At 33.0% G+C, this 13784-nt stretch overlaps 1 protein-coding gene across 4 annotated transcripts in view; it reads left to right on the top strand.

Moving 5' to 3' along the window:
* PRKD1 (protein kinase D1) overlaps window positions 1-13784 on the top strand; it is a 297341-nt gene that overhangs the window by 220975 nt on the left and 62582 nt on the right. For 2 of the 4 annotated variants that reach the window (XM_069463928.1, XM_069463936.1), the window contains exons 3-5: window positions 3178-3309; window positions 4597-4757; window positions 11789-11812. In XM_069463928.1, the coding sequence (XP_069320029.1) occupies window positions 3178-3309; window positions 4597-4757; window positions 11789-11812 (317 nt within the window). The remainder of the gene's footprint in view (window positions 1-3177; window positions 3310-4596; window positions 4758-11788; window positions 11813-13784) is intronic. The other 2 variants (XM_069463932.1, XM_069463942.1) reach the window with 2 other exon arrangements.

Raw genomic sequence — 13784 nt, 5'->3', positions numbered from 1 at the left:
TATGGTGACATGGTTATCATATGGAAACAAAGAGCCAGTTGGCTGTTAGCTATGCACTACCTTTGATTTTTGTAAAAAATTAAAAAACCAATTGTTGTTCCTAACTCCAATTTGTTTGGAGGGCAGGGAGTTCTAAATGTGGAGTCCATGCAGAAAGCATATTAAAAAAATTTTTAATCTTGAGACTTGAATTAATTTCATTCTATACTTTATTTAGTGGACTCATACTTCCCTAAGTTTTTTAATATCTCTTAGATAAGGATGCATGTTACGATGGGCTATGTGTTATATATATTTAATTGCAGTGTTTAAAAAAATATTTTCCAGTGATATATAAAGTAAAAGGTGCAGCATATAATCAATAGTGTTTTTATGGTCAAAGAAATGTGGTAAGTTGAGTCATAGTGGCTGAGAGAGTATGGTTTTGGTGTCAGGACTGCCTGAGTATAGATCCTATGCTAACTAGTGTAGCTCCTTAATTTCTGAATATCAGTTTTCTCATCTGTAAAATGGAGATAATAATATCTACATCATAGATTGCTTGCCAAAAATGAAAGGAAATGATGCTTGCAATGCATTAAGCAATTCTTCTTATTATATCAGTTCCAACTTGTCATAGCCAGAAAGAGTTAATGCTTTTCCCAAATTGCCAAAATTACCAGAAAAAAAATTACTGAAAATTTTTGAAGATCTGACATTATTTCATTTTATTATGCAAATAATTTTGACCTCCAAAGATTATTTATTTTGCTTCAGAAGCCTCATTTCTTCTGTACTGCTAACCAAACAGTTTATTCCATTTTGTGCAACAATTTATAATGAACGTTAAAAGAACTACTGATTATCTTAGGGTTTTTTGGCTCAATTACCTGTTTCAAATGCTCAATGACTAAGAAAAGCATGTCATTTTCTCTTCTCTTGCACACTGGAGTATAACAATAGACAGTGAATAGAGCAAATCAAAGAGACAAAAATACCAATATAAGGGGCCCATTGTGTTTAGTTTGTTGCCCTGTCATATGGTTTTAATTTAGGTTGGCTGATTGATTATGACAAATTGACAGATAGCACATTGTTCCTCTCTTGGAATCGCTAGACACTTTAATATTCCTATTCTTATCTGTCCATTTTGATTCCTAAACTCAAATGAAATGGAATTACAGTATTCACTTTGTTTTCCTGTGCTAAGTGATTATCTCTGAAGTGCAATTTTGTGATTAGGCGAGACGGCATGCATACACTCAACTAATGCTGATTTCCCCCAGGGTGCAGAACAGGTAAATTCATAATGAATGGATGTTGTGCTTTGATTTCAAATGGATGTAAAACCTTACCACACTTGGTAGTTTTATTTTAAAAATGTATTTAATTATTCTAAAATTAACAGGAGAATATTAAAATTGAACTTTAGAAATATGGCATTTAAACATAAGTCAAGGGTGCTAACTGCTTGTGAATGTTAATCTCCTTCAAAAAATTAGAAAACAAATTTACCTGACATAAATTGGGGGATGGGGTGTCATTGAAAATCTTTAGTTTAATTATTTATATTCTTCCTGATTAATTCCAAAAATGTCTGAACACAGATTGGTATTTGTATTGTCAAATTCCAGTGTTCCTTATTTTGAAAACTACAGTAATTATTCAACTAATTGCTGCCATAGTATTGTCATAGTTGTTTGGTCCTGAGGGATAACTTTGGGGATGAGGTAAGAAACTAGGAGTTAATGGTTGGCATGAAGTATTTACTTTAACTATTTCCATTGATATTTTAAAAGCATATTTTGTATTTGAGCATGAGAGACCAATTTTAAAGAGAATTTAGCGTTCTCCAAAATAGAGGCATTTTGACCAAACCATCAAAGTAGATGATTGATACCCAAACCATACCTTTTTACTGATTACTTAGAATAAGCATGGACCATAATATTGTGAATCTTGAAGTGGGAAACATAATATGCAATTTCCTAAACTTATTTCAATTGAGAAAGGAGGGAAAGGAAGGCAGAATACAAGGATATATCTAAGGCCTAGGTTTTCCCCCAAATTCTCTTTTAATAAAACCTACAAAATCAGGTGCATGTGGTTCTAATCTAACATTAATGGAAGTTTAAACTTTAGGGGACTGGAGAAGTCATCGTCAGAGAGACCTTCTCTTCTTAGGTATGAGGAACTGAGGCTCATGATTATTAAGTGAGATGTCACTCCAGTAATGGCAAAGGCTCACTCAGCGCATCCAGCTGCCAGGATGGCACTCTGAGTACTGTGCAGCCTCCACATCAAGCTTGTGGATACACAGAGGTCTGTAAATATCCGCAACTTTCCATTAGAACTTTCAAAGAAGGGCTGATCTCTTAGTTTTAATTCTCTATACCTTTCTACTTCTTGATTTGAGCAACAACAACAACAAAACCACTTTTATAATATAAAAATATCATATGGAAAGTGTAATTTAAAAAATGGATTTCAATATTCTGAACAATTACCATATACAGTAAGCAATTATGAAAAATACCCTACAGCACAAATATGGTTTGCTAAAGTATATTTCTCAAAGAGTGGACCCCAATTCACCAGTGTATGTATTAAATCCCTCTGTCTGGCAGTTGGTGAAGAGGCTGCTTAGTTATGACTCGATTATATTGCCCAAGAGTTCAAACAGCTCTCTTTCCAAGAAGAGGCTGCTCAGATTTCTATCTTTCTTTCAACTGGATTCTGCACTTCTGGTGTACCTCTTCATGGTCATACTCCAGTAGACTATTTTCAGATCTGTCTGAATTCATTAACTTTATTTTCATTAGTATTTTTAATGCCTTTCCAGTTCATGTAAGGAAGAAAAAAAGCAAAATATTTTAAGTAACATAAGGTATTTGTAAATCGGGTTGACAACCTTTCATTCATGTATTCTTCCAGCAATTCAGCTATTTTCAAAGTGGTCTGAAACTTGGCCATGCAGGAGGAGGAGAAGAGAGAGGGTTGCTGTGCCATCACTTCCAAAACTATGGCTGGAAAGAATAAAGGCTTACTGGCTAACAGTGCAAGCGGTGTTGCATCTTATCTTCCCTAACTTTGCCTGCAGAGTTATATCCATACTTGCATATTTATTATCTTGAATACTTATTATATACAGATCAGGGCATCCTTTCAACTTATTTTTCAACGTTACTATTTTTACAGCGTCCGCCACCTTTGAAGACTTTCAGATTCGTCCGCACGCTCTCTTTGTTCATTCCTACAGAGCTCCGGCGTTCTGTGATCACTGTGGAGAGATGCTGTGGGGCCTGGTGCGTCAAGGCCTTAAATGTGAAGGTAAGTTGATTTCTTCCCCTGCCAAGTCGAATGCATGCTGGAACGATCTGCTTATGATGTGCCTCCCATTACCGAGTCTTTCCCTCAGAATTATCTTCCAGGCGTTTTGGGGTGCATGCATTCTGTTCTGTTCATTTCTTTAAACTTCCTATATTTAATATACTTGGTCTAATCTGGGAATCCCTGATTTTCACATCTTTTCCCCTTTATCATGTGGATGTGTTTCTCCCCTGTATTGTGTTAGATGTTTTAGTAACAGACTAAAAATAAAATTTGCATCTTAAGTAAACCAGAAATTGGTATTGTAGGCATTCAACACGTTTGTTGAAATGAGCATAGATTCAAGAGGTTAATCAAACCATCTAAGGTCATTTAGCTATTGAGTGGCAAACTTGAAATTTACCTGCATTTCTACACCAATACCTGTGGGAAGAACTCCTTGAACTGCACAATTCAAGGTGCTAGAACAACATGATATAATCTTAAAATCTTACCCAATCATACCCTGTTCTCTTTGGATTGGTGGATAGAGCTCTTTGAACTTTGACCAATGTGACTGAGCATTTATGATGCAACCTATGAATAAGCTAACTACAATTTTTGAATTTCTGTGTTTGAGGAGGGAAGTTAAGAGTCGGTTATGTAGAAGAAACTCTGCCTAAAGTTTCTTCTAAAACTAATTCATAGTTTTATGAATTTGTCTGGCCTACTGTGTGACGCATGAGGAAATTCTAAGTAGTGAACTCCAGCTGCTTGGGGAATATGAATATTAGAAATATTGAAAGGAAGATGATACTTCCCTAAGTGGGAAGTGTGCTTCCAATTATTGATCACCTACCATGTGAAAACCGGCATGTAAGGTATTTTACATATCTTCTTAATAATTCTACAAGGTAATTATTAATATCCCTATTTTACAGACAGGGAAACTGAAGTGAAATAATTTGTTCAAGACCACGTAGACACATAAGTTGTAGGGCCAGGATTCAAACCTGGGAGTTTTGTTGCTAGATGCTGCAAAGCCCAAGTCCATTATATCACAGACGTTTTAAAAAATGATAATCAGTGTAGTCGCTGAGCTTGTCCAATTAAGATTAGAATTCAAAATACATTTACAAATTGTAAAAAAAAAAATCAGAGAAAGGTCAAAAGAAAATTGGAATTTCCAAATAACCTCAAGAAAAATGTGAGTAGTACTATTTTTAAAAATTTATACTTTACAACTAATATTGGAATAGCTTTTTAATTTCTGGTTGAACAAAAGTTATTTGTATTTTCCCCTTCCAGGTTGTGGTCTGAATTACCATAAGAGATGTGCATTTAAAATCCCCAACAATTGCAGTGGCGTGAGGCGGAGAAGGCTCTCAAATGTTTCCCTCACTGGACTCAGCACCGTCCGCACATCATCTGCTGAGCTCTCCACCAGTGCCCCTGACGAGCCCCTTCTGGTATGGCCTCCTGTTTATCCATTTCCACGTTTACATGAGAAATCTGTGGGATGATGTGATAACAGTGTCAATCCAAGACAGTGTGCTGGGAGGGAGGACACAGCTGGGGTGTTAATGACAGTGTTTCTTTGGGGCTTGTGCTGTAGATTGGTCACTGCTTCATCAAATATCCAACAGCTTTGAGTTTGCTTTTTATCACGGAGCTTAGTGAAATTATAAAATATGTGAGGTTTTATCATGGTCATAGGGCCAGAGCAGCACCGACTAATGTGTTAATGTTGCAAAACATAGTTTGTCAAAATTTAGAAACCAGAGATAAAAAATGTTCTCTGAAGATTATTAGAGGAATTTGTGGCATGACTGAGTGTTTATTTTGGGAGAAAATTTGAAATTTGCTCTTATGAAACTATGAAAGTCTTTATGCTTCATTACTGGCATACATGCAGGTTTATTGTCAGACATTGATAAATCCTTTGGGAAACATAGCACTTAATATGTCAAATATTTCCATTAGCTCTAAAATATATATCTTAGGGATATGGTTTAAATATTCTAAGAAAGTTAAATTTGGATTTTCCAAACAAAATAAAAATTTTGGTAATTATGTGTTTTTTTTAAATAAAAACTTTATTTTGGAATAGGCTAATGGCTTGAAGCTTTAAATTCCCCATATTTACTCCTCACATCTCCCAGTGGATATTATGAGGATTCTTTATAATCTAGCTGTTGTAAAAATGAACTAGAGAGAAAAAAGTTTTAAAAAAATTAAAACATTTAGATTAAATAAATCCCTCTTGGAATGGAAAGGGGCAATAAATTTTGAAGACATCTGTAAGAAGTTACATTAATTACTTCATTGTTTGGAAAATATTTTATTGTGATCTTTATAGCACTAAATTTTGCTACAGCATAAACCAGGCATATAACTCACATGAATACTCATTTTGATAAATAGGAAAATGCCATATTCTGTTCTTACAGAACTTTCTTTTGGAGCTTTCTTGTGTTTTCAGTATATCATTAAGTGAACTCATTGGGGGAAAGAGATTGTAAATTCCACCAATAACTTGGAGAATATATTATATTTTTATAACTACTCAGAAAGTATATGTGTGATTATACATTATTCCATAAAGTTCTATTAATTGAAATTAGTGATATTCTTATGGAAAGGTGCTTAAATAAAATCTATTATTTTTTAAAAATAATTGTTATGTCATCTTCTCAGATCAGGAGTTCTTTGATTGAGTGAATTTTTGCAAGTAGTGATTTTATAAGTTATAGCAGTTATCCTTGCTTTTAAGCGTAGTTACTGGGAGTCATGTTTATAAGATAGACATTTAAAAATGAGTTTAAGAAACAAATTATAAGTTAATTATGTGTGTTTTCAATTTTACCAGGAAACGCTTTTGACAAATTAACACCTCACAAAAAATCAAAAGCTCTAAAGTCATTCATAATTAGAATATATTTAATCTAGATAATTAATGTCCAAGATTACTTCTTTTTACCCTACCTCAATTTTATATAATATATATAAACACATAGGTGGGTGTATATATCTATATATATATGCATACACATTTGTGTATATCATATATGCACACATATGTATCTATACTTCAAAACATCACATATACAATTTAGGTTTGATATGTATAGATTAACTTATATATTCAAATTATATCTATGCATATATGTATAAATCTATATGATTTATATATAAATATAACTTAGCTTATATAACTATAACACAGATTTTTGTGTTTTTAAACAAAATTATTTAATGCTTTATTTAACCAAATTAAAAAACTATTTCAATACTTGAATTACTTGATTATAAGCTGTATTTTCAATAAAATGTTGAAATTTATTAGTTCTTTATTGAATGAAAATTTTTTGTAGAATTCTTAAAGTCTATTTTACAAATATATTTTTAAAATTCAAATTTTAACCATGTCTGTGAAGAAGACTTGTAAAATTGTGATCAAATCAGATATTTTTGATGTGAGAGAAAATATTGGGGCCATATGATACTGTGAAAAATATTGCCATCATAAGCTTTCATAACCTTATATAAAATGCCCTTCAGGTAAATTTAAATAAGAAATGCCTTTGTAAATAATGTTGTTGACACTATTTGACGCACTGGCTGTCAATATCGTATTTTACATGAATCAAAGCTCTTTGTGTCCTTATGGGGTGCCTGCTTCTCTCTTTTTATCCAATCCCTGAGAAAGAAGGATATATTCATCTACCCTGAGGACACATATTTCCCTGTTGCTTTTGTTCCCTTTCATGTCTTGGCTACTTCAAGTAGGGACAAAACCACCCAACTCTATGCAGGCATGCTTGGAGTACAGTGCATATTTCAACCCTGGACAAGACAGAAAAAGCCAGTAAGTATAGTCTAAAAATTATATGAATGCCTAGTAAGAGGTGATATTATGGCAATAATCATAAAAACCTTTTGATTCTATATGCAGTAAAGAATGTTTTCCATTTCTGAAAAGGATGGTAGCCTATGTAAAAATGGCATTACTGATTAATGACATTAGACCATCATTTTGTAAGTCAGCCATGATAAGTGTATAGATTTTCTTTCAAATATGAAAAAATTATATTTCGTCTTTCATAATTGACTGTTTATTTTGACTGTAAAAGCCCTGTTTCAGATACAGATTAAGACATTGGTAATTCTATTAATTTATTCATTTTGGACACAGAAATTGAATCTCAGATTTCTATAATGCTTTTAAGGTAGAAAAAAGTTATAACAGCATAGATGATATGGCAAACTTTATCTGTCATCAACTTTATCAGTAAACTATATCCATTATGCTAACAATAAAAATCTATCTTTAAAAAAATTCCAAAATTCTAAATATAGTCAATTTATGGTACAACATTTCTGTAAGAATTTATTTCTTTTTGTAAACCAACACCAGTATTAGAAGGAAATAAAAGAAGAATTCTGTAGATACTTAAGCATGCTAATGTAGTATATCATTATATATAAGTATACTTATCAATATTATATCAATTTTATAGACCTTTGGACAATTGAAGAAGTCAGGATTAAATGATTCTATTATTTGTCTATTCTTTGCTCATCTTTTAATTTTATTTGCATGTGTTCTTGTGAGATTTGGGAAAAGTCAAAGCCAATTGGGACCACACTAGGTGAGACTTTGTCTTAAGCAAAAAGTTAATAATAATCTGTTCTAGAACTTATGCTCCTAGGTATGAAAGAGGAGCTTTTATCAGATCAACTCTCCTGTGTGGGACAATTATAAAAGCTGAATAAAATATGAAAGGACAGAACAAAACCCTGTTTGAAGGCATCTAAGAGCAACGAAGGCAATCAGGATTTGAGGGGCCAATCACAGAGAGGTCAGTGCATAGGGCAGCCTCCCACAATGAAGACACGTCCAGCCCCAAATGTCAATAGTGCTGAGGCTGAGAAACTGTGATGTAGAGCAAAACTGGAGAATTTCCAAACATATTATAAAGCCATGGTTAAGACAAGATAGTATTACAAAAAGTCAAGTGTAAAGAATTAAGTGTTAAGACAATGTGGTATTACACAAGGACAGAAAAATAAACCATTGAAATAGAATAGAATCCAGAAACTGTGTATATATGAAGGCCAACTGATTTAAGACAAAGGTAAAACTGCTGGGAGAAAAGGATAGTCTTTTCAACAAATACTTCTGACACCAATTGGATATCTATATGGAAAATATGAATCTTGTCCCTGCCATACACTATGTGCAAAATCAGTTCTCGGTAGATTGGGAGCTTCTAGGAGATAACATTGAAGAATATCTACAAGAATTTTGGGTAGGAAAAGCTTTTGTAAACACACCTCAAATCACTGATGACAAAGGAAGCATATTGATAAATTGAATATCATTAAAATTAAGAAATTTTCACCAAGATTTATCATTAAGAGAGTAAAAAGTAACAGAGTAGAAGACATTTTCAATACAATGTATTGTATAAAAAATTCATATCCAGAGTGTATAAAGAACATTTACAAAAAAGTTAGAAAACAGACAACCCATTGAAAATATAGCAAAATACTTGAACAGCACTTTACCAAAGAAGATAGCCAATTAACATAAAAATGTGCTTAACATCTTTAGTTATCAAGGAGTTTAAAGTGAAGTCTATAATGAGCTATGCCGACACCAAAATGTCTGACATTGAAAGAAAACCTGACAATAGCAAGTGTTGGTGAAGATACTGAGCAACTAATACATATTATACACTACAACTGGGAGTATATATTGGCTCAACAACTTTGGAAAACTGGTTGGCAGTTATCTTCTAAAGCTGAACATATGCATGTCATGTGACTCAACAGTTGACTGAGCAGCTCTACTTGTAGCTATTTATTCAACAGAAATGTATAGAGACAGGCATAGAAAGATATGTTTTTGCACAGACAAGCTTGTTTTTGATGTCTTTATTTGTAATAGCTTAAAAATGAAGCAAACAGTGATGTAGTCATACAGCGGGATGTATGAATGGTACAGCAATGGAATTAAGGAACTATTTATTCACTCAACAACGTGGATGAATATCACAAAATAATATTTAGAGAAACAAGTCAGACACAAAAGAGTATATACTTCTGAATCCAGTGTGTGAAGTTCAAGTCAAGCAAAACCAATTTATGGTGAGATACTTCAGAATAATGGTTTCTCTTAGTGGGATGCCAACTGGGAGGGAACAGAAAGGAGCTTCCTATGATCCTGGAAATATTCCATATCTTGATCTGGGTAGAGGTTACATGTGTGTATGCACATGCAAAACCTCATCAGGCTGTACACTTAGAACGTTGTATACTTTACTCCATATAAATTATACCTCAGTAAAAATGTTTTAAAATAGCAATGGCTATCCAAATAAGAAGTTATATAGTCATTGGAGTTCTTCAACATAGGTCATGTGAGAAAAGAATAAAATATTATATCAGAATAATAAATAAAGTTCTGAGATTCTTATAAGTCAATTAAAAGAAAATGGTATTATTAAACTTACATTATTCAATAATAGGAAACAAATTTTGGGGGTGCTAAATTAAGAGTAATGTGCCACATCATCCTGGGAAACATAGTATTCATTTGCATAAGAAACATTGTTTCCTACAGTAGTTTTCATCACAGATGCAAAACTGTAATTCATAGGATCTTCGTTAAAGAAGAAACAACAAAAACAAACCGTGGCATAATACAACTAACTACAAATGGAATCAGTGGCTCTCTTTTTTCTTGGTGATCTATGGACATTTCTGGTGATTTTAAATTAAGAGCAAGATAAAAAAATAGAGCCGTCTATGTGTTTCTCAAAATTTTTTGTGAAAATAATGACCCCACAAAATATTCTGCCAAAAATAAGATTGGGAGATGGTTCTTGGTTCATCCAAAAATTGGACAGTAGTTATTAAGCATAATTGAAAAGTCTTGCAATAATGAAATTAGTATTCCCAAATTAATTCAAATACGGAATTCCTTTTTCTCATAAAACCCATGAAAATCTTGTGGGATGCACTTTGGGAAATGATAACTTACAGGAATCAGTGAATGAATGCATGTTGCATAAACCATCCTCATATATGCACTAAACAGCACTCAGCTGAAGTTGAATTTTGATGAGATCCCAGAATAAAGGTATTCAAAGCTACTAATTGGAGGAAAAGTATGAGCTTTGGATATCAGATATATAGATGGAAAGGATATTATCTTACTTTGAAAACTGAAAAACTTGATTTCCTCTCCCAAAGAGACAGCTTTGCCACCCCTGCATGCGTATGTCTCATAAGAGTACCTGCAAACAGGGTTATTGTAATTTTTCATCGAAAGTCAGGTTTGGATCTGTTCAAACGAGTAGTTGTTGTCCCTGAGTTCTGCACGTTTCCTGTCAATCCAGAAATGTAACAGGTATTACTGGATAGTAATTAATCTTGGCAGAACCTCAATCTAAATGTACACGACTTCCCATATTTCTTACAAAATTTGCTGTAGATGGCAAATGAGGATAAGGGGATTCCGAAAATGTAATAGGATTTTTCTCAATGTGCAGTAAGTAGTTCATTCAACACTGGAAAAAATAACATTTCAAAACATAGTCATGCATTTTTGTTATGAAAAAGAGTGAAATATATTTTAGTTTTGATTTGGTTTCTAGTTATCAGATAGAGCTACCTGGAAAGCTTGAAAGAACAGGGATAAAAAACAACATATTATATTCAATATAAATTACCAGGTAAGTGTTGTCTACTTAATCAAGCTCTATCTTACATTTTTCATTGATACTGCTTCTCCTCTTTAAATAAATTGAGAATAATCTTTCTACTTTTGAATTGTATTTCAACCTTGAATGAAATCAGATAGAAAACAATGACATGCAACAAAGACTCTTAAATGAGCAAAGAATGCACTGTAGGCATATTTCTCTCATTAAAACTCTACTCCACTATTGAACTTTCCAGGTTTGAAAACCACTGACTGATACTGATTATTCATCAGCTTATTCTTGCCTGTAGGCAGATAACAACTATGTAACGTTTGATTACTTTGATGACCTTTTTCTTTCTTTTCCCATTGAGAGGATGAATTATTGTGAAGAAAATCTAATCTTTTACTTAAAGGTCAAAAATGCTTCATTTTGACTATAATTTATTTTCAACAAGATGAAAGAACTATCTTTCATCACTGAGACTATGACAAATGGAATTTTTTTCTTTTTTACTTCTACCAGCTAACACTGTAAACTGCATTATTTCAATCTTGACTTAGTGTCTATAATTCCAATTACATGTTAGAAGTAGTTTCTAACTCAGATGTCTCTATGGCCACAAAGACTGACTAGTATAACATTTTGTTTTTTCTTGAAAACATACCTATATGAAACATTATTAAGTAATATGCATTACTTTCCTCTAATAACATTGGTTTCCTGTCTTTTTCTCCTTTTATTCTGCACCTTTGCCTGCTTTTTGCTCTTACAACTTCATGTTTCAGTCTCCTGTGAGTCCTGGCTTTGAGGTAGGTACTAACACTAACTGGCACTAGGAATGTGGTTTACCATCTTTTTCAAGCCAACATTGTAATATTAGATTGATATCAGCCAATTATCTGTATTGACTCTATGAGAATGATCAGGTCAGAGTTTAGCTTAGAATTCAACTCATTGAACTGCAGAAAGCCCAGAAATTTTTTTTTTTTTTGTCTTGTTTAGCTATTCACAGTCCTCAATAAGACAAAGAGCAATGAAGTCATTAGAGTAATAGAATTAGATTTGTTAGGTCAAATTTTGCCCTTTGATTCCTTGATTTCATAACACTGGTATGTTTTCTATGAAACTGAGCAGACAGGTTGAGAATAAAACAGAATGCCATCAGCCTTCACCCCGGACCAGGTTAACTGAAACTCATCCATATTGGAACAATGTCCTAATCCCAAGTATCACAGAACCGCACAAAGTGAGGACGCCATCCCAATGTGCATGGGCTTCAGTTGGCACAGTAAAGACCAAAACAAGTACTGCCTGAAGAGGACTGTAACTGCTTGTTACAGTTCCTGAACTTACTTTTTTAAGAATGGATCTTTTGATCTTCATGTATTACACACCCTCTTGATTATTTTTAAAAAGATGAAATGCAAGTAGAAATATCAAGCACATAATCCAAGTAGAAATTATATACAGGAAAGAAACAAATGTCCTTCAAAAAGGTTTTGATCAAGCCCCCCATCCAAAACTGTCCTTTTTTCTCTTAAGCAACTACTAACCTGAATGTGGATGAGAGGTATTTAGATCAAGTATAAAAGCAGAATATACAATAGTGCTCTTCTTATAATGACTTGTTTTGACCAGTTTACTTGTTAATGTTTAGTTTCCTGTATTTCTGTACCTCAGTCCCATTGAGAATTGACATACTGTTATTTTCCCTTGTGAGAATATAAATTTCCAATACCATTATTAGTGTCCATTCTAAGATGGTCTTATTAAAGTAATTCTAACAAAGGAAGCTAATGAAAACACAACCAGAACATGCTCTGAGTTAATAAAAATTGATGAGTCAAGATTTCTGATTCATGAGATATAAAATAAATCTGCTTCTATAATAGTAAATTCCTGTTTCTGGAAAATCATCCTTGTTAAAAAAAAAAAAAATGCTCTACTTACCAAAAAAGTTCAGTGTGAAAGCTAGGTAAATTTAATCTTTTATATGCTTGTAAATTTGGTTTGTGATTTAAAATGCCTTCTAGACATAATTTTAAATGTGAATTAGTATCTTTCCCTTCAAATAATCCTTTGGGCATGACGCCAAAGGAGGATGGGAAGCATTTTTCACTTTGTTCTCCCACATTGCAATCGGGAACAGATTGTGTAAAGGAGGAGGATTGAAGAGTAGCCTGATTTTCTGTGGAAGTTGTGCAAACTAAAGGCAGCCAGGCCTTCACATCATAGCTCCTGATGGAAATGAGATGCATTTTCTGCCTAAGCTATTTTTCTTGAACTTTGATTATATCTACTTTGTAAAGAAGATAACAGACTTTTGTCTTTATAAATGTCTTGAAAGAAAATGATGTATAAAATTTGACCAAAATTTCTTCAAAGAAATATTTTAGAGACAGTTGTGTAAGTAGCAGAATTGTTACAGAAAACTGGTCATTGCTTCACATTCAGCATATGCTGGTCAATTGACACTTTCTGGTTTGTAACCCTAGGGTGCAAAAGTATACAAAAGTAGATAAATTCTCTGCACTCATAAAACTTGCGTAGACAATATGCCAACAACAAAAAAATATATGTCTTTGTAAAACCTTCCTGGTATGACTTCAAAAGGATACATATTAATTTTTGTAATCAATCTCTCCTATTGATTAGATTGTTTCTATTTTTAAATTTTCAACAATGCTGAAATAAGTATCCTTATGTTTTTTTTGCACATTTGTAAAAGTACTAGTAGGTTCTCAATAAACATTTGTTGATTGGGTTAGTAGGTTATATTCT

This window comes from Eulemur rufifrons, chromosome 2 (assembly GCF_041146395.1).
Source record: "Eulemur rufifrons isolate Redbay chromosome 2, OSU_ERuf_1, whole genome shotgun sequence".
NCBI lineage: Eukaryota > Metazoa > Chordata > Mammalia > Primates > Lemuridae > Eulemur > Eulemur rufifrons.
This window is presented reverse-complemented; position numbering and strand designations above follow the sequence as displayed.